The sequence below is a fragment of the Scaptodrosophila lebanonensis genome, unplaced genomic scaffold, assembly GCF_003285725.1.
Source record: "Scaptodrosophila lebanonensis strain 11010-0011.00,11010-0021.00 unplaced genomic scaffold, SlebRS2 tig00000001-arrow-pilon, whole genome shotgun sequence".
Taxonomy (NCBI): domain Eukaryota; kingdom Metazoa; phylum Arthropoda; class Insecta; order Diptera; family Drosophilidae; genus Scaptodrosophila; species Scaptodrosophila lebanonensis.
The window spans coordinates 4,896,328-4,918,855 of NW_022060529.1; the positions used below are offsets into that span (position 1 = coordinate 4,896,328).

The following is a 22,528-nucleotide window of genomic DNA, read 5'->3' on the forward strand; positions in this document are numbered from 1 at the left end:
GATAACTCGTTACACGTGATCTGAAAATTGCAATATGTATTCCGTGTCCAAGGGGCTACAAAATTATATTAACTTGTTAGGTGTGCGTATACCTAGAAGCCCATGACGTGACAGACTAAAGAAAGAATATTCTCGAGCTGTGGAATTTGAGAACTACATTCTGGGGAGTAATACTTTTCGATAAGACTACCTAGTGAAATTCATATGAGAATGCCCTGAGAATGACTGAATTCGAAATTTGTTAGTGTGGTAAGACCAGCAATAATCGTTCAATTCCTAAGTATAACATCATTTTTAAATTTATTTATTTATTTATTATTTAAATCTCTTAGATATGCACTGACAGGACTGCTAACTACCCCTGGATAAAGTTTTGAGCTGTCTAAGCCAACTAAAACCGAACCATTCATCGAAAGCGAGATCGGATTCTAGAAATCCGAAGTTCTGTTACAAAATCGTATTATTCACAGTTTAAATTCTTCAATTTTGGTCATTTCTGAACATAACTCCCTCCCTCTGGAAATTCTCTGTACAGCCTATTGACTGGGGACATTCGAATCAGAGTTGATCTCCACAAGAAGGTGCTATAAGAGCAGCAGTGATCAAGCCACTACAATTCGAGTTCTATCTATCCATTTGGTTCCCACAATACTGTAGCATCAGTTTCTAAGAGTAGGGTTCTAGAAGGATTCACTGCCCCCCTCATCAGTTTCGTTTCAAATGCTGCACTTAACGGAGTTTGTGGCGGTCGCAGAACTGCTGAAGCTAACGCCTCTGCCGCTTCTGGAAAGTAACCAACCTGATTGCCATTTTGGCCATGACAGGGGTATATATCAACCGGTAGCCACATCAGGTCGCGTTTGTCCGCTCCCGAGTTCATGCAGGTGCGACCGCCATAACCTAAGCTTCTTATCTGCGAAACGAAAGGGAAAAACATTGGGGGGTCGGGGGTCGGGTTGGTTGCATTTAGCTTAGGATCTGGAAATGTTTTGCTCTTCGTGGGATCTAACATAAGTACTTATTTGCATAGGCTGCTCATTGTCTACCTCTTGTTCGCTGGTTAGTGTTTCAGTTTTGGTTCTAAAAGGGGTAGGGCTGGGGGCTGGGGGGAGTAGCCATCTGCCACATTCTGGGTGCACCAAACCAATACATGCAACTCACCTCGCCTTGGGCCACTGCTTCGCCGGGTATGAAAAGTTCGGGATAAATATTGTCCAAATACCATTTGAAGCTCTTGCAGCCGAGGTCCTCGCTGTGTATATTAGAGAGCACAATAAATTACGTATCTTCCTGATGGTGCAACAGGGGCTTTGGGGTTCCACTTACCGCAGCTTTACGCGCGAGCTGATATCGCCAAAGTTGCCTTTGTCGTTGCCAATGCGCTGATAGTAATACTTGGAATACTCATCCATCCAGACCTCGGCCAGGCGCACGGAATTCTTTTTCAAAACATTGACGCCTTGACGCCACTGCAAATAGCAAACAAAAAAAAAAAAGAATGAATTGTGAAGCGTTAGTTCCAGTTGCTAACCTGATGAAGATTATTACACATATTGATATTAGCTAAGCAGATGGGGCTACTATATGATATAATATCTATTGTAGAGTGTATCCACTCAATTGGTCTGGATTTTACATTCTAACTTTCACTTGTATGTTACTGAATTGGTTTCCATTGCCAATAGTTCTGCTCATGTGTATGCAGGTTGTTCATTTCCCAAAAATGCAGTCCCATAAAAAACGTATAAGCATGTATACTCGTAAAAAGTAGAGTAGATAGGTTAAACCTGATGTCAACAAGATACATTAAATATTTCCAATACCTTTCAGCTTCGCTGAATTGAATCACTTTCCATAAGCATCACAAATCGGTCTTGAAATGGGGCAAAGGTGCATGCACTCGATCGGATAAAGCATAAAATATGTTCCACTTGAAATCGGACTTTAATTTGTTCAACTCTTTCAAAATTTCCCGCAAAAATGTTGCAGCATTTGTAACTGCATCTCTTTCAATTCAAGATATTTTTATGTACCGCCTGCAAGATGAATAAAGCCAGCACCCCTATAAGCCCTAAGTCCTTTGAGTGCAAAAAGCAATAACAATGCAATGTCGTTACCAGGAGCAGCCATAATAATGACAAAAGCAATCTGCTGGTGCCGGCCGGTGAAAATATTGTGCGACCAAACAGATGCAGCCCAGACAATGGGCTGGAGTTGGTTAGCTGGTGTTGTGGATTCTGGTTGGGAGCCACACACCAGTCTAATTACCTGAATGAACAGCTCTGTTTAGTGGCGCCACTCCAGGCGCGGCAATACAATGGGCAGTGTCTCTGTTTCGTACTGTTTATGGACAATCAGGTGGGTTGTTTGTATGTACGTGTAAGTCTGTCTGTGTGTCTGCTTATTATGTATTAAGTTTTGTTTACTTTGCAGCCCTTGCCGTTGCCATTTTCATGAAGTAAACATGCTTGGGCCAGCTAAGATAGAGGCTACACTGTAATGCTAATTAATAATCGATCGGCAATATTCTTAATTAATAGTGTAATAAAGACAACGTCACAATATATAAGCATATACTACATCCTTCAAAAATAAGTTAAGTTATGCGTTCTCAGAGCTTGAAAGAGCTTTGAAATATTGTGCGCAGTCAGCAGATAATTTCGTTAAGTGTTTATTACTCTATCATATACTCCTAACGCAGTGATTAATGATAGCTTGATATGTTTGATTGAAGAAAAGCAATCAAGCAAATATTAGGGATAAGTGGTCAAAGGTACAATTGAGTCTATAATTAATCAAAATTGAAACAGAAGGCGTGGCGATATTTTTAATACGCGGGTAGATATCAAATAAAAGTACTGAGCATAATCCCGAGAATACAACAATTTCTTTGCATTTATTAACGGCAGTTCTTCTGCAACGGTAGGTAATCGGGAGAACCCTAGGTGCCCTATGACTTATAAGAACGATTATCTATTTCTTCTTAAGATGTTCGTACTAAGAGATCTAAAATAACATAAAACAGCAACCGAAAAAAGTTTTATTTATACTTGTAATACTAAAAGCTATTAAAAAGAACACACAAATAAAATATGCAATTCAGCAATCACACTTATTTGCAATTACAAAAAGCATTAAGTTTAACTGATCACTAACTATTAATCCCCATATTCCAAATTTCTTTTAGTAAGTTTTGGTGTTACCCGTTCTATATTGGAATTTTATCTGCCATTCAATCAACAAGTATTCAGAGATTGGAACAAAAAGAAAGAATCGTATCTGAAATGATTATAAAAAGAACTGCAACTATAATGTCTAGTTTCTATTGGTAAAGGAATAACCTTTTGAATTAGAAAATAGTGTCATTCAGTGTTTGAGGTCATCATTGGAAAATACTATAATATAAAAGAGGAGAGAGACGTCCGTGCGTGCTGAGTTTTGTTTGAAAATATTATCGACTAGTCTATTCGTGTGTGCTGGCTTAACTAAAGTCGTAGTCCGTTGCTATGCCAGGAGTTGCTTGGCAGGTGTCTGTTTAGTGCGTTACTGGCAAACTTTCGGCCCTATCTGGCGGCTTAGACTATGCCACTGGCATTAAAACAGTTGCCAAACTTTTATCAACCGTAAACCGTTGATAATTGAAGAAGCGTAGCCATTTTTTTTGTCGTTTTTGTTGTTGTTGCCGTTGTTGTCATGGCTGCAGTTTTTGTTGTTTCTGCTAGCCACACAAGCGACATTCTGCACAGGCGCTTGTAGATGTCGATGTGTACGTGCATGTGCATGTATATGTATATGTTGATGTGGACAGACCGCATTCGTTGGTGACCAGCAGGAGCTGTGCAGGAAACTGTCGCTGCCTGTCCACATCCACATCCACAGAATACACAGAACACACACAAGCACGTGATGCTGGACGTTGTGTAAAAGTTTAAAATGCTTGCGGTCGTCGGCGTTAATGAGCAGGGAGCGGGAAGGGGAAGGGGCAGGGCAGGGGCAGGGTGGGTCACGCTCCAGTATTGTGTTTGTCTATAAATATTGGTTTGCCTGGCCTGCGGGCCATTTTGGTCAATGGCCAACAACCTGGCATGGCTACACAAATCGACATTCTCTGGGCCTGTGTTGCCATTTACCATTTGCCAGCTGTCAGTTGTCAGCATATAAATCCACACATACCTTGTAGGGAGAACGCTTGCGGAATATGTGACCCACATGGGAGCAGGGGACGATTTCGAGAGTGCCGCCGCACATCCATGTCTTGAAGGAGAGCTCCAGATTTTCGCCACCCCATATATCGAAGCCAGAGTCGTAGGTGCCCAGCAGCTCGAAGAACTCACGGTCGATGGAGAAGAGGCCGCCAGCCATGGTGGGCGAGTAGACGGGCTCGGCTGAATTCTGCAATGAAGAACAGAAATGGCAAACATGAAACAGGTAAACAAATTGAATGGCTAAGCAGTAGTGGCTCGTAGTACTTGTATGTACTCGTGTGTAGTCGTTTGTTCTGCAAATGAAATGGGCCGGAGGCGTCGATGGCAGCCAAGGACAAATGATGCTTTGCAGCCTCCTGGTTTGGTTAGGACCCCCATTGGTGCTGTGTTGTAAAGAGTCTCGCCATCATAGCTGCTGGCTGTAGCTTCTCTGTACGTGTGCGTGTGTGTTGCAAGTACGTGTTGTGTTTGTCTATTGCTGCCTCAGTTATTTAGAAATAAATTGAATCTTATAAGAACATTTAATTTCTCTAATTGAAACTCGAGTTGCGCCCGAGTGTGCTATCTATTGGGCGTCGTTCGAGTGCCAGGCATACCCACACACACACACACACACACACCTTTACAATTACAATAACAGATACACACACACACACAAAGTTGCTGAGCCCTCGGGTAAGCTACAAAGTCTGCTTCCACTGCTGCCATTTTTTTTTCTACACTTTCAACAACTCTCAAAAACACTTGAGGCAACATTTTATTTAGTGCGTTTGTATATGAGTATATATATATATACATATATATTGCTGTTCTGTCCGTCAGCTTGTCTGCGTTGTGGCTTTGCTGCTTTCACCAATTTTGTTTTAATTTAATACTCGTAGTCGTATTTGGAGCCTTGCTAGTATTTGCCTTACGCCACAAAACTTTCCGTTGGCAGATTTTGCCTTTAATTGGAGAATTGCATTTGATAGCAACTTAATTACAATTTTTGTGTTGTTTGTGTTTTTACTTGGATAGAAAAAGTTTCAGACTGTTTATTTGGACCTTTTTTTTTAAAAATAATACATGCATGAAAAAAAATATTACTAATTGATTTGCCGGGGCATGAAAATAAATTAAAAGCAAATATAAACAACAACCGGCCTTTAACAATTCAGAATGACAGAGCAATTTTGTTAAATATTGAGAAAAGCATTCAATTTGAATCAATCCAAAAAATTGAGGAGACAAAAAAAGAGAGAATATTACAGCAATTCGAATAAAATAAAACAAATGGGGATAGCAAAAAGAAGCAGAAGCCTTTTCACAATTAAAAAGTATTTCAATTCTAAAGCTATAGCACAAGAAAATAAGAACCATGGAGAAATGTTTGTTCTACATTCTGGAGCTCAACCCATATTTAAAGCCTTGCGAACGCTCATAAATATGCAATGCTTTTTTGTTAGGGCACAATGGCTTAAAGAAAAGCAAATATATGTCAAATGAATCTTAAAACAGGCTCAAAGCAGTAACCGTAATTCATCTTAATGGCCCGGTAAGCAAACTGTAAACAGTCTGCTTGCAGTTAACAGCCAAAGGTGTTTGATTTTGCCAATGATATAGTTACCGCATCCCAATGTGTGATGCATGGCATGCAGGGGGTAGAGAGAAGGATGGGTAACTAGGTAACTGAAAAAAGATTCGAGTCAACAAAGGGAACTAACAAGCTCAGCAAAAACATAGCGATGCAAACAAAGAGAAATCACGACAAGTGCCATTGTGTTTGGGGCCAACGGGGTGGCTGGAGAGTCCCGGTGCTCCAGGCAACGGTAGAAGCTGTTTGATGAGCTGCAGCAAGGGTGGCCCATGGCGAATTCGCACTGTGACATTTAATAAGCGCCAGTAGCAAGAGCCAACAAACAAAACACGGCAAAACGGCATGACAAACACTCAGACAAGGCGTAAAGCAGGCAGATAGAGAGGAAGTTAGAGAAAGGGGGAGAGAGAGAGAGAGCGATACGTAAATATGCGAAAAAAGTCATAGAAGTGCGGGCAGGCGTTCCGGTTTCATTTTTTTCTCGACTCGCCCGCCGGAAGTGACAAAACAAATAGCACAAGTGAAAAGAGAGTGCCGGCGTGCAGCAAAAGAAACAAAAACAAACGTACATATCTACCCCTATACACATACATATATACATATATATATAAATATATATGCGTGTGTGTGCATGTAAAGGATTTTTATTGCTATATGTAGGTATGTATATATATAGTGGAATGTTTTTTTTCTGTGACGCTGTCAGAACAGGAAATGGAAGTGAAAACAAAAATAAGTTTTTGTGCCCAAAAAAGGAAGACAACGGAAATAAAATAAATATAAATATGAAACTTTATGAAAAAGCGTGGCTGCCTCGTCTGCCACAGCAACAGGAACAGCACAAACTGTTGTTGTTGTTGTTGTTGATACAGTGCCGTCACTGTTGTTGTTGTTGTTGTTCGTGTTGCAGTTGCAGCTTGTGCAAACAACGTCGCATAACTTTTCGCTTTTGGCATGCGACTTGAGTTGGGGGCGTCTGCAACGCGTGGGCTGAATATAATGCAGCTTAAATGATTTAAAAGTGGGCAAATAAATTTTAATGCGATATATGTGTATACACACACACACACACACATGCATACATATGCATATGTATATATAATATATATGTACGTACAACATGGATGAGTTGGGAAGTGGCAGGACACTGAAATGAGTAAAATATGATAAGTGAGGCAGGCAATTTAAGAAACTTGCAGACGACTGCCTTTGTGTTTTCAAGCGTACACTGAGAGAAAAGCAACGCTATGGAATCCTGAATCCAACTTAAAATCGAAACATGAATCAGGATTCATTCACTCTATACGTAATGAAATTGGGGGGAATAACGTTACATACTTGTAGAAATGATTTTTGAGGATAGTATGGGTTCATCGATACACTTAGACTTTGCAGTTTTTCAAATGAAATTCTGAAGTCAATAGGAATCTTAATTCAACATTTTATGTTCTACTCTATTCTCATTAAAGCAGCATAATTAGAATTTTAGTTGCCATGATGTATACATACATACATACATCATACTTGAATAATGCTCACATTTATGATGATTTCTGAATATTCCTTCCTTTGGGCTATTTTATTTAAATTATTTAATTAATGGATTAATATAAGTAGTTCTCCTGTAGATGTCCGATTGTCTGTATGAACTCCAGGATCAGTTTAACCTGTGGAGCTTGTTTTTTCACAACCTTTCATATACTATTTTCAAAATTTGTCATTTAAATTCATCTCTGTCCATGATCATTTTCGAAATGAAAATGAGAAGTAGTAGTAAGTTTTCTTCATCTTTGAACTAAAAATGATTCAAATGCTTCGTAATGTTGAATACAATTTCTGAGGATGGTACCAGCATTTTACTTGTTATTCATAAATCAATTTTAAGTCTATTCCAAATAATTGCTTTAGCCTACATTGTGTCTTTGCTTGAAATTAGTTTGTGCAAATAACTTTCTTTTTTCGGGCTGTGTACATACACACAGGCAAAGATAGTTTTTATGTGTGCGTTTATAAAGCAAGCTAAACATGCTGTTGGCAGGCAACTAAAAAACAACATGCAAGGTGCAGTTATAGACACGAATACTTTGTTTGAAATTAAGTGCAAAACTGCAAACAGGTTGGGACTTGCAGGGCTGGCCTTAAATTCAAAATGGTATTAAACCTCGCCTGGCTAATAAGAAAAGCATTTAAACAGGCTTTAAGTAAGTTGCGTTATGCGCCAAAATATGTCGATGTACCAATTCTTAGCCTCCTTGAGAAAGTCGATAGTTGTACAAGTAAAGTAAGCGTCGAATTAATTTAGCCAGGCAACTAACTTTCTCAGTCATTAATTTCATAATTTTGCTCAACTTTGAAGATTGCTGTGCCGTCACTTAAGCTACTTGAAAAACTCTGCGCTATAATTCTAAAACCTTATTAAAAAGTTAGAAAAAGGCAAGTTTCTCGTTGAGGACACATATTGCGAGGTAGTCTGCTGCCAACAAAGTTTGTTCATTTTTGTATAACTTTTTATTTTATATCAAAGCGCAACATATTGGCTCGCAAGTCATTTCTATTAATGAAGAATGAAGTGGCTGAGCTGCCAGCATTTTTATAATACTATTTAAGGAGACATTGATTGAACTCATTCAGTTGCTTCCGAAATTGAAATAAAAATCCACAAGCAGGTCTTTCTTGCCAACAAAATACAAGTATAAATAAACTTAAAGCCGTATGCGATTGAGAAATTTAAATTCCAAATAAGTAGCTGCCAGTTAAGGTATTTAGAATATTTTCATTCTTCCATTCAAAGAATAAAAATATACTTGATATATTATATTTGTAAGCCGTTCAGTCATTCAATATTATACTTTTGTGATTTATTCAATTTTCCATTCTGAATTCATAAACAATTGGATGGCAGCAGGAGAAGGGAAGAACGGGAGGAAACATCGGCAAAGCATGAAATCAAAGTCACTTGAAATGCCAACGTCAAAGTAACTGCTACCATTATTTATATAGCCACTTGACATGGCACGAGTTGCGATGCGAAAACGGGCGCTAAAAAAATTGCGAAATGCGCAGAGTTGGGCACGACAAGGCAGCCATATTAAGATATCATATAAATCTTAAGGCATTTATAATGTAGCCGACATGTTGGGTTTTCTTTCCATTTTCTTTTTGGCCCTTTTTGTGTGCCTGTGTGTGTGCGCGCCAGAAAGTATGACACATTCTGCTGACAAATGACTGGCCATGCGGCCGTGTAAGCCATCGCTCAAGGGCACAGGTCTGCTAGAGCCTCTCTTCGAGCCATCGAGCTGCCACTTGCCAGCAAAGCCACCGCAAATTAAGCAAGAAGAACGACCAAATTTAAAGACTAGCGCCCACTGTAATGTATGCTATGCAAATAATGTGCTAACCTGCGGTGCGACGCGGCCTGGAGTTCTTTCCGGCAGGCATCGCAACATTATCATCAAATAAAACAGTCACGTACAGCGCTGGGGGATGTCGCAGTGGATGCTGTGCGGCCAAATGGCGTGAATACGCTTCTCAAAATAAAATATAAAACAACAACAACAACAACAACAACAACAACAACGAACGAACGAATAAAAAACAAAGAAATGTCGTCGAACATCGTAAATGTCAGGCGCATTAGACAACATCTTCGTGAGCTGAGAATGCGGAGCTGAGGAGAATAGGTTGAGGAGCTAAGGAGCTAAGGAGACAAGTGTGGCCAACACATACCACATGCCACACTCGTACGCACCACGGCGGCTCTACTTTCACATGTGATGAGTCTGCCACACAGCATGCAGCTAAATGTTAAAAAATAATGCATGGCATTACATATGAGTTAAAGGGAGGCGTAGTTGTTGTTGTTGTTTTTGCTGCTGCTGTTGTTGCCTCTCTGGCTAAAGGAAGGAAAATGGTGCTTGACATAATGTGAAGTTGACTTTGACAAGTGGTTGCATACACACAGAGGCACACAGCAGCGAGCACACAACACACAAGCACACACATGAGAGCCAGCCACGGTGTGTGGAGTGTCGCTCAGCAGGCGAGCTGGCTCAGAATTTGCATACGCCACCATTCGCTAAAAGTCGCTCGCCTTGAGATTTTTGCCAAAGAGCGACGAGCGATTCCTTTTTTTTCCAGAACATCGTCAAAGTTAATAGTTGCAAAGAGTTGCGATGTTCTGAATAGTACTTACCAACTATATTTGTATGTATATATTCATATATACTCGTATATGTCAATGGGTGTGTTTGTCTGTCTGACTGTCTGTCTGTCTGTTTGTCTGTTCGCTGAAGTTTGAATTTGGCTTATTTCTGAAGTGCATGCCCTGGCGCATAAATAGAAAAAAAGGAAGGCATTGAGGTTAAGCTCAAAACGGCAGAAGTGGCTACAAATGGCAGTGTCTGAGCAGATTTGCTTCAGCTTCAAGACTATCAAGATACTAAGCAAATGCAAAGCTCTATACCGAGCTATTTCAAATTCCGAAGATAAAAAACTAAAAACCTGGAGCCAGTCAATAAGAAATCAGAAGCCACTTCAAGATCAGTAGCTTGTTGACAAATGCTATGTCTCTGCAGTTTATTGTGACTTTGGATGGAACTCATAACTTGATTGCACTCTGTAGTTGAATATTTGTAAAATGGTTGAACATTTTGTAAAATTAAAGCCAGTTGTACAAAGATTTACTTATTAATATTCATATGGAAAGCAAATAAGGGCTTATCGCTTTTACCAAATTAAATGGTTATGTGGGAGAAGAAATTTATCATGATTTTAACTGATTAGTTTCTAAAATTATTATTATGTAAAATTTTAATATAAATATTTAAACAATGAATTAATATTGATAATTTTTTAATGAATTGCATTCAAGTTTGATATTGTTCCTATAACTATGTATATTATTTAGAGATTGTTTTTGGTAGGTACTAAATAAAAATGTTGCCTAATGGTCTAAATTTGTTTATTATTATTTAAATGCTTACAAATTTCGAAATGATAAAAATAAATAAAGAAACTTGTGCCTCCCTTTAATGATCCTTCATAGACATAGATGTATAGTATAGTTACATTCGCATTCGTCACATTTTTGACGCTTTAATGAGCAAAACTCTAAATACAAGATGAACTCGTACACTTGTAGTAAACAAATTAGTTAAGGCATCTTTAATTTGGATTGCATAGACACCCTTCATATTGGGTTGTTGGAGGTATTTGGTCAACGGTATATAAAATAATACATATGTCCATTTAAAAAACATTAGATGCATTGAATGCAATATAATCGTACTTGAACCTGCACTAAAAGCATATAGCTTACTGTTATTTTCAAACCTCATTTTTATATCAAATGGATTCGTTGACAATATTATTTCAAGCAAAAAATCTCCAATTGAAATGCGATTCCAAAGCAGATTCCCAGAGATACTCCAAAGCAGCCCTTTCACAGGTCACAAGCAGGCAAAGCTTAAAAGCTTATTTAAATGTTAAATGTAGCGTACACAACACACTCACACTCACATACTTGCACTCGTAGTCGTACACACATTCCTACACAGAGAAAAGGCAGAAAACGTGAAGCAACTAAAAGGCAACTTTGCTGCGTTAAGAAAATCGTTACATGAACGTAAAAATTAGCATAAAAAGTTGCTGATTTCGCTTTGATTACCGGGCTCTCTGGACCGTTAGCGAGTGCTCAACGTTGGCAGCTGTGTCTCACGTCCCCCCATCTCTATGCTCCCCCCTTTGGTGAGCAGGGACTGGTGGCGTGGGCTGCAGTGTGGCTCAGTAGAATTGCAAAGGTTGGCTAACTCTGAGCTGTTAATTTGTCTCACGGGCGAGGCAATTAGCGTCGTTGCGTAGCTTAGGTAAAATGTTAATGGTTTTAACCTGTCCTATCCCCCCCACAACTCTTCCGCCATTGACCAGCGACCAGCAGTCATAAAATGTAGCACAGATTTGAGCGCGAAAACTTTTTACACGTAGACAGCGTCAGCATTAAAATATCGAGGATAAAGAAAAGCAAGAGGAAAAACATGCTGTAGAGTGCAATAAACGTAAAGTGCAATGCTACGTATTAAGCAGTAAAGGGCGTGCACCAAGTATGAAAATTAATAGAAAGCTTTTACTGTGTCCGGGTTAGCGAAAGCTAAGACACTTGCCATCCGACACTAAATTACGTCGAAATGGCCGACAGCTTTGGTATTAAATTTGCCCGCCAGCGGCCATCTTATAGCCAGAGCTGAGCACGGCCCGTTTCGCATGGCATGTGCGCCGCTGGAGGCTCTTATTTAATTTAATACACACACATTTCCTCTTTATTTAAGCAGTGAGAAGGTCGCCAGTGAGCTGTGCTAAGAAAATTCAAACTTGAATCTAATTCACTCACACAAAACTTTGATGTACAATTTTCTGTTCATAATATAAATGTGTTTGCATAATGAGGCTGTTGTCATTTTATAATTACTTAAGAGTCCAGCAGCATGAGAGACCATGCGGGACTACTCCCAAGACAAACTGACAAATAGCTTGACAATAGTAAGCAGAAAATGTAATAAGCAGTGGTCCGAGCGCTCAGTCTAAGTCTCAGCTCGGCCAACGGCATCTTGGAGCCTAGAGATTTGAATGCTGCGCACGTGAGAAGATCGGGCTGTTGTGTTTCCTGTCCTTGTGTTTGTGCATACAATGTGGCATTAAAAGTTTCAAATTATGTTTACGCCGCATATAATTTGTATGCAAGAAAGGGCGACAGCTACAAACAAAACAACAAGCAAAGAGACCAACAAATTTTCTTTTCTTGTTTGTTTGTAGAAAATTCGTATTTGATTGCATATATTACCCGAATCCGTATGCGACCAATTTAGCAATAAGTGCCTTCTTTTGAAAAACAAAGCACCTGGAGAGAATGCTTTCTTACTTATTATTTCAAAGTTTGGTCATTTACTTTCATTATTAACCATACTTCTTATTTATTAATTACATTTGAATAATTTCAAGTACAAAATTAATTATTTATTTTAAACAAAATTATGGGAATTGTGCACAAGTGTAAAGTTTAAGAGCTTAGGGTGGGGTTAGGTGGATTTAAATCTTCTATTATATCTTGATAAAATAATTTGTAAGCTTTGATTGCTAAAATGAGGATTTAAGTTATAACCAATTGAAGATTAAATTAAAACTCATTCTTTTGCTCACATACATTCGTGGAGGGTGCTTTAAGACTGTTTCAATAAATGACTTAAATCAAAGAGTTAAACATGAAACCAACACGATTCTACAAAATAACTGAAACAAATTCAATTAAGAGATTATAGCTTTTAAGGAAGACAAATTTGAAGAACAGCAAGAACATCTGCAAAATAGACCTGTATTGCTTTTATTATTGAAGTGTGCTTGCTGCATGAGCAGCTTCATTAGCAAGACTTACATTTTAAGTTACTTTAAATGCTTTATGAATTGTAAATGGTTGCTAGTAGTTAGTAGTAGCTTATCCTCAGGAGAAAGACTGATTTGCCTTTGGTGTATAAATATATTTTGCTACCTCTGGGCAATTTGTTTATGCCTCTGCATAAACAGCACTATATAGAACTATGTCTAAACGATATTTTCAGCCCGAGTGCCAAACAACTCGTTTAAGCTGAATTTTCAAATGCTTCTGGAATGTTATTGCACACGAAAATTTGTTTAGAACTATAACAAGCTCACAAAATTATATACCACATTTGCCAGCTGGCAGCTGAACTGCAACCGACCAAAACATCCGGCGGGACGTCAAATCATGGAAACCCCTATGACTGCTATGAAAAATTCAATGTAAGCTAATTAATAATGGTGGCCTGCAGACATGAAGCAAAACATAGCGGCCGGCAGCAGCAAAACCATATACCCGTAGCAGTCTGTATGTTGATGTGTGCATATGTGTGGTTTGTAGTTGGTTCGCTCCCGATAATGATGATAATGATGTTATGCCACACAGCTCGGCGCATAACTTAACTTCCGTCGGCACTGACGCTGATGCCGGCTTCTACGTCCCCGCTGGCGTTGTTCTGGTATGCATCGGAATTTGTTGCTGCACGTCATGGCTTCGCCAAGGGTCCACAGGATGACTACGTAATGCTATCTGCTATACACAAAATATCGGTTGTGTAAATTGCTTAAAAATGAGCAAGCGTTGGCAGTTGATGGATGAGTTTGAAAAGTGTCAGCGCCAGCCTCAACGCCAGTTCTAGTCCCAACCAGAAAACTTGCAATTCCTACTCCCAATATATAGTATAGGGGACGAGCCTGGAGTGGCGCCCACAGCGCTCATCATGCGGGAGCAACCAACTCTAAAGCTGAGGTGGTGGTTAGTTGGCATATATGCATGTAGCTTTAAAATTTTCATATCTATTTTTAGCTGTTGCTACTGCCGGTACGCTGCTTATTTTCATAGCTATTTTTCGTGCATTTTTTCAGGCTGCTTTCGCTATATATGTATGCATATACTTGTAGTATATACATATTTACTTTCTTCATTCTGCATGCTCTGCTATTTTCTGTTCTGTTTTTTGAGTGTGCATTTTTACGAGGGGCTTTTTAATAAATCATGCGCAACGTAAGCTGACTTTCATATACAGATACCCCAGGAAGAGGAAAAGCGACTAACACCCACTTCCATACATACATACATGCATGAGGGTCGCCACCATTGAACGCCTGAGTGAGTGATTTGCATATGTTGTTGCGAGCACAGCGATACGAAGAAAAAAGAAAAAAGAGCAGCTCGCAAATCACTTTCGGGTGGCGAGCGCCAGTGGCAGACGAGTGGCAAACACGCTCTGACCACATCACAGACCAGACCACACCAGATCTGAGCAGGCCAGACCAAACACAGACGACCAAAGTCTAACAGAAGCGGGCAAAATTTAGGATGGCGTGGGAAACGGCTCTTATGTTCACAGAGTCACTTGGATTGGGTGCAAATTAATACACTTGCGCGCAGAGATTTTCAATCTATGGAACATGCTGTCGAACTTCTCTACAAAATCTGGAAGCTTTCAATTTAATAACGTTTTATGCTTAAAGAACGAGGAAATATAAGATTTTTATGATTGGTCAGGGAAATTTTAGATGATAGAATAATGATTCTAAAATATGTATTTAAAATGTGAACTTCTTTCTACTAATTAAAAGAAAGATAGATATATATTTTTGGTAATGGTAATAATGCAAAAACGATATAAATGAATTGTCGTTTATGCACTTAATAGAGTTTTAAAACCCGACTAGGTCGTGATGTTTCGACATATGGACTTTTCTACTACTGTACCTACAGTTTTACACTGTTGCCTTTTTTGGCTGCCTATTTTGACCAGCAAGGCCTGCAAGGACAAGCAGCAGGCATGTGCCTGACCATCGAGGCAGACATTGTTGGTGTGACCATCCACTTTGCCGGGCATTGTATGCCGGCATGGTTCAAGACTTAATGCGATAGTCTAGCTGTGCGTCCGTTCCGATGCCATGAATATGAAAAGAGCAACAGGGACACAGTTTGCGGTGGACAGGCGGCTAAATCCTGGCCATGCTTTAAGCGCATTAAAAATGGCGACCATTTCATAATAATAATTTGTGATATTAATAGCATGCGCTTAAAAGTAGGCAACACGCTGCGCGTGCAATTAAGCTGCATGCCTTTTATAAGTAGCATATATAGTATGTAGCATACTTTAGGGCTGACGATGAAATATGCTGAATATGATGATGATGTTACTTGTTTAATTAAGCAGCAACGCACGTGCCCGGTTTTCCATACGCTCATTTTTCATTATGAACAGGCTTCCTCACTCACTCATTTATAAACATAAATACAGCTTGCCTCATTGGGCCCGCGGCTCTTTTGCCAACTTGTTACAACGTTTCAATTAAAAGTTAAACTGAACATAATAACATGAAAATGTGTAAGCAATATTATAGTATGGCGAGCTCACCGAAAATGAATTTACAAAATGCTGCCAGCCATGAAAGCTTTCCGTGCGAATTCCAACTTTTAACTTTAAGCCGAGTCCAATGAGCCAGGAGCAAGGACTGCACACAACCATTTCAACAAAGTTAGTTGTCAATAATTAAAAAAATAAAAAAAACCGGGTTGGCTGAGCAACTTAATTGAAAAAAGAAAGGAGAGGAAGCCTAACGAGTCCGTTAAAGGGTTAGAGCGTGCGCTACTTCCCTTACCTATTTCGCCTCTTTTTTCTTTTCGATGCCTTCCCATGCTTCTTTCAAATCTGCTTACTTTGTTTGCATTTCTTGAATGCTTGTGTCGCTTTTTTTGGGGTATCCTTTTGACAAAGAGCGCGTTCTAAACTAAATTCAATTTCAGGCACACAAAAAAGGGCAAATTCGTTATGAACCACTTTTTGGGCAATGTATATATGTATGTGGGCTTATGTATTCATGGGCGTGCAACCGCTCGTGCATGTGATTGACTTCGTAATAAAGTTTTTGAAGCCCACAAAAGAAAAAATAATAAAGGATAACATCAATTCATATAAACAAGCGTATATACGAGTATATATATGTAATATATAAGTTATGTGTGGGTAATTGCGGCAATTGTGGGTTGGCTTAAGCTCTTTGCTCTCTACGTGAGCTTTCACAGTTAAATTGCATTTCCAAAATACATAGCACATTAAACTTATGCAAATTAACAGCCATGACTAATGTCAATTGGTGGCCCACACATATCCGTACAGACACATCTACATGGTCTCTTATAAATTCGCTTTAATTTCACGATCGAATTTGTATGCCGCATTCATTTAGCAACGCCCCGGGCGATAATTGCTGTTTTGGCTAGCGGTTTGTTATCGACTGCCAACAACAATAGAGTCAGAATATATGCACTGGTATGGAACATTTAGAGTCAGAAAAAAATAAAAACATAAAAACGCAACGCAACGCAAACCGTACACAAATATTTAAAATGCAAATTTTACTGAAATTGGTTTTGCTCCTGTTTTGCTTTCTTTTTTTTAGTACCGATAGAAATAAAAGCAAACAACAATCAGCAAGGCAAATATAACGCATAGAATCGCATTTTTGTTGTCACATATAAAAGCGACAAACATTTTTATGCAAATATGTCGAGTCAAAAATGTAAAATCGACACGAACTGATGCAGATAGTGGCCGATTCTGTTTTGAACTCACATGTGTCTGATGAAGCGTGCGACAGTTTGAATGGGATGACAAGTTTTAGGAGGCAGGCACGGAATTCTTGTTGATCCATCTATGTACGTATATACATATAAGACGGAATGCGTGTATTTGTTTCATGGCAAATGAATTTGTCGTTAAAACAAATACTCGTACTTTAGCTTTTGTTGCCGATAGAGAACCGAAACGCACGCCTATGAATTTCTGAGTAGCTCGCATGCTCGGCAGAAGTGATGTGGGAGGGTCACAAAGGGTAACTAAAAGTAAATAAATGGAATTGGAGCGCGTTGTTGCTGAATGATGATGGCTGGCCCGCAAGGGATTGGGTGAGGGAGAACGAATGTGAAGAAGAGAGGAAGAAGATTAGATAGATAAGGCGTAACTAAATGGAATTATGTATTTAATATCAATAGAGTTGGCCTAGGCAGTGATTATAATGTATGTGTAGATTTAAATATTCAAGCGCAAATAACAAACAAACATATTAAAATCTTAATAGCATTTGACAAATAAATAAAAATAAAACAGGTTAATATTCTTTTGTAAAACTGTTTAAGTCCACTAACCAAAAAATAATATAATTCATTTCAAAATTAAAATTTAAGAAGAAAACGTAAGCAGTAGACAAAGGCATTCCATCAAATGAATTGTATAGTACAATTATATTTATTTTTACTTTTCAAATTATTGTTGTTCTCTCTAACAAATCCTCAATGAAATTTTGCAGCTAAAGTGCGAACTACAGTAAAATAAATAGAAGTAAAACCAAAACGAAATCAGATTTGTCGCTATCCAGAGCTCTAATGAGCACCATTTTTCGTGGGTCCACTGTATGTGTCAAAAGTCATCTTTATAGAAATTGCTGCTGCTGCTCAATTTGTTTATCAGCGCGCGCTCAGTTTGCTAAGTAGGCAAGGCAAAGCAACAACAACAACAACAACCAGCACCAGCACACAGCTCAAAACAACAACAGAACCGTAAAGAACTATAACAACAAAAACATCGTCTTCATCTCGGACAACCTTCGCTTGAAGCCCAGCCCGAGCAACGATCGCCACCGAGCAAGTTTCAGTTTCAGTTTCAAGTTGGCAGCCAAGCGGTGCACAACTCAACGAATCGCCAACTAAGAGCTAAGAAGATGAAACTTTTGGTCATCTTTGCACTTTGCTTAGGCGCCGCTCTGTCGAGCAAGATTGGACAGCAGCAGCCGCCAGGTCTACAAAAACACTTGGTCTGCTACTATGACTCGGCGAGTTTTATCAAGGAAGGTGAGTCCAACTAGTACACGAATAAGAGTACGTGTACGTAATGAAGTGGAGAGGAGTGTGTGTCTGTGTGTGTGTTTGTGTGTTAAAGTGAAGATGCTTACGTAATGCTTAAGAGGGAAGTAAGTGCCTACATAAGTAGTGCCAGCTGCTAAGTAAATAGAGTTTTACAAATTGTACAAAATATTAAGAAAATCAATTATCTTTAATTGCATTGTAAAGGCGAAGAAACAAGTTCACAGGTAATGTAACAATGTGAAGAAATGAGTTTTACTTGTAGTTAAATAGGAATGACTCTCATTTCTCACATTAATTACTTGAGAAAAAGTAAAACAGTAAGAAGGAAAAACATTAGAGTGCAGTGGCCGTCTATTTTCGTAGAAGGCGCTTTGAAAAATATTGAAAAAGTATTTGGAAACCTGACTTGTGCTTTCCATGTTTATTCTTATCAGCCTTTTTCTGAAAATAGGCAATCTAAATACAAACATACGAGTTTGCTTTGTTATTGAAATGCGATAGCTTGTCTCGCTTCGAGCTACAGCTTGACGACACAGTGTAATCCCGATAATCCGAACAATCAAAAACCGAGAAATATTAGTCGGGTTGCCTTCTCAATGCAACATTATTTTATGAAGCAGTAATAGAAAAACATTATGATTTTGAATAAAAAAATCTTGAATAGCGAGCAATAGAGTGTAATTATTTAGATATTTAGTTTAACGATAAAGCACTGTACAAGTAGCTTCAATAAAAATACGAATGTCGTTCTCTCTCTCCAATACTTACAGGCCTTGGCAAGGTGGTGATTGATGAACTAGAGCCGGCACTGCAATTCTGTGACTACTTAGTGTACGGGTACGCGGGCATCGAACGCGACTCTCACAAGGCAGTGAGTCTGAATCAGCAGCTGGACTTGGATTTGGGCAAGGGCCTCTATCGGACTGTGACACGTCTAAAGCGCAAGTATCCTAAATTGCGCGTCCTGCTCAGTGTCGGTGGTGACAAGGATATCGAGACTGGCGATGATGCTAAAGATTTGCCCAACAAGTATCTCGAATTGCTGGAGAATCCAGTCGGGCGCACACGTTTTGTAAACACTGTGTACTCATTGGTCAAGACCTATGGCTTCGATGGCCTCGATGTGGCGTGGCAGTTCCCAAAGAACAAGCCGAAGAAGGTGCACAGTGGCCTGGGTAGCTTTTGGAAGGGTTTCAAGAAGGTTTTCACTGGTGACTCCATTGTGGATGAGCGCTCCGAGGAGCACAAGGAACAGTTCACGGCATTGCTGCGAGATGTAAAGAATGCTTTCCGTCCGGATAACTTGCTGCTATCAACCACTGTTCTCCCCAATGTCAACTCATCGCGTAAGTTTAGGTGAATAGGGGATTTATTGAACTCCAAAGTAATTCCAACGATGTATTCATTACCTTACAGTTTTCTACGATGTGCCCGCTGTGATAAATTATTTGGATTTTGTGAATCTGGCGGCCTTCGACTTCTACACACCTGAGCGCAATCCCGAATTGGCTGATTACTCGGCTCCAATTTACGAACTGAGCGAGCGCAATCCCGAGTTCAATGTTGATTATCAGGTTAGGTATTGGCTACGAAACAGTTGCCCGGCCAGCAAGATCAATGTGGGCGTGACTACTTATGGACGCCCTTGGAAACTGACTGAGGATTCGGGTAATACGGGTGTGCCGCCCATCTCAAAGGTAGTTGATGAGGCACCGGTTGGTGGCAACACTCAACTGCATGGCCTTTACAGTTGGCCCGAGGTTTGTGCCCTATTGCCCAACCAGAACAATGCCTACTCTAAGGGGGCCAATGCCCCGCTTACTAAGGTGGCAGATCCCGCCAAGCGTTTCGGCTCCTACGCATATCGTGCTGCCGACAAGAAGGGTGAGAATGGCATCTGGGTGAGCTACGAGGATCCGGACACAGCCGCCGACAAGGCTGGTTACGTGCGCACTAACAACTTGGGTGGTGTGGCTCTATTCGATTTATCGTATGACGACTTTAGGGGACTCTGCACCAACGATAAGTATCCTATTCTGCGTGCTGTCAAATATCGCCTAGTTAACTAGATTGGAAAGCAAAACTTAAGAGCAAACAAGTGTTTTCAATGCATGCGAAAATAATAAATAAGTGACTTCATTTATTAAACTAAATACATGCTTTTTACGAATCGTTAAATGCTATTCAAAATATAGAATGTTATAGCTACCTGAAGTTTCCTTATATTTTTGTCATCAATCAAGTCTTCCAGATTAAATTCCAAGTACCCTTCAATGTTCTTTTGATAGACAGGGGATATTTTTTATTAGACAAAAACACATTTGTAATGTGTTTTGGCATTTCTAATTGTGCGCAATAGAGTAATTGTTGATAATGAGCTGGCAAGTACTTATTTAATTAAGTCAGAAGACGATACTTAAATGTTTCAAATGCAACCAACACCAATTTCAATGGATTTTTTTTCATTTTAAATGAAATCTTTCTTTCTTATAATAACAAACCCACAATTCACAACGTTCCACAAATTTTTTTGAACTATATCAACATGTAGATACGTCATTGGACATGTACACATATTGGTTAATTCCGATTATTGAATAATTATGAAGATAACATGAATATATACAAGTATGTAGTTAGTCAAATCGAAGAGTTTATGGTCAGAAATTCGGAAAAGTTGCTTGCAAAAGCTGAAATGAGTTTGACATTAAGGGGATTAAGCGGATTATCATTAAACGCACATGGCTTCGACTTCGATTGGCACAAGGGTGCACATTTCAAATGCCGACACTCGAACATAAACACACACGTTCAGGCACAGAGACAATGCAGGATTGATTGACAAAGTGACGAGCATTTGTCATTGAGGCTGAACGCAAAATATTTCGCATACGCAGCGTGTTACTCACACGCTCACCATTATGCACGATTTCACAACAACATAGACCTATACAACAATGACAACAACAACACAGCTAACGATGGTTTCTAAAGCAGAAAAGCCCTCAAAACGCACGCATACGCAATCAGAAAGGAATAAACGTGAAGTGAACGAAATGAAATGAAACGTGCAGTCCCATGTGGCAAGTACATATGCACGAGTGTGTGTGTGTGTGTGTGTGTGTGCGTGTATATATACTAAGAAGATAGATGTGTGCATGAATGTAAAAGTGTCTAAAATACACATACATTTAGTGTGTCGTTGTTGGTTGGCTGTTTGTAAGTTTGTACACATTAGAAACCATTTACGTTTCCTCTTGCCCATTTGAACGCAAATGCTGCGCTGTTAAGTCTTACATACATACATATATACACATGTACATAGGTAGATAGATTGGCGAAGGTACACTGGAGGAGGACGACAAAACCAAACGATTTTCATGGGTAAACTTTACCTTTTTTATGCCACAACAGCGGTAACAGTGGCAGCCGCAGCAGCAGCAGCATCAACAGCACTTTTCTTTATGCCAATTCATGCTTGCGTATGTGTGGTTGTGTGGCTTTGCCAGCGTGCGTGTATTTGTTTGCACTTGAGCTAGGCCGATTTTTGTCATATACTTGTACATATGTATGTATATATGTACCGGTATATGGAACATATATCCACGTATATACATATATGTATATTTAAACGCCATGGCAAACGGTGCGTATGAGTGCGTTTTCATAGCTCATGCATTGCGCATACGCCCCGGATACACCTAAGTTTTCAAATAATTGGATTAGTGCTTTTATGGCCCCGCTTTCTTATGTATGTGTGTTTGTGTATGTGTGCTTGGTACGGTGTGTGTAGTTCCTAAGTATTTCTGTGTATCACGTATCCGGGATTTTTATGAAATTGTTGTAGTTTTATTTTATGCGCTTTGGGTTATTTGAGATTTTTGCTGCCTCCACACGTAGTGGGCGGATCGGGCGGTGGCTGTAATGCTGTCGGATTATATAGCAATGTGCACGGAGCTCGAAGCACATTGAGCGGATTAGTGGCTGGTATTCTATTTTCATTATTTCTAGTTAGCCGCCAAAGGCAAGAGCAGCATCGCTCCCTCCGTTCGTGCCTCTTTGGCAGCGAATACATTTTTATGTATGTTAGTTTGCGATAGCCGCAGGGCCAGCCTTTGGTATCCTTTGCCGGATGGGTATCAGGTTTCTTGTTGCTTTAAATATTTAAATTCTTATTGCCTGCAATTTCCCCGGTAATTTGCTGTCAAGTGCCTTACGTTTGCGCTCCGAAGTATGCTCGGGCCAATCAGAAATTCGAGTCTAAAGCTAAATGGTAAA

At 39.5% G+C, this 22,528-nt stretch overlaps 2 protein-coding genes across 2 annotated transcripts in view; one reads left to right on the forward strand and one right to left on the reverse strand.

The window, feature by feature from the left end:
* Positions 1-22,528, reverse strand: part of LOC115634641 (putative polypeptide N-acetylgalactosaminyltransferase 9) — a 78,857-nt gene that overhangs the window by 7,439 nt on the left and 48,890 nt on the right. The window contains exons 7-9 of the mRNA XM_030532497.1: positions 4,174-4,392; positions 1,327-1,469; positions 1,162-1,252 (exon numbers count right to left, since the gene is read on the reverse strand). Of these exons, the coding sequence (XP_030388357.1) occupies positions 1,162-1,252; positions 1,327-1,469; positions 4,174-4,392 (453 nt within the window). The remainder of the gene's footprint in view (positions 1-1,161; positions 1,253-1,326; positions 1,470-4,173; positions 4,393-22,528) is intronic.
* On the forward strand, positions 18,047-20,420 carry LOC115634642 (imaginal disk growth factor 6). The gene is made up of 3 exons (XM_030532499.1): positions 18,047-18,235; positions 19,021-19,596; positions 19,667-20,420. Exons 1-3 carry the CDS (start codon positions 18,106-18,108, stop codon positions 20,317-20,319), a joined length of 1,359 nt encoding a protein of 452 aa, XP_030388359.1. The 5' UTR covers positions 18,047-18,105; the 3' UTR covers positions 20,320-20,420.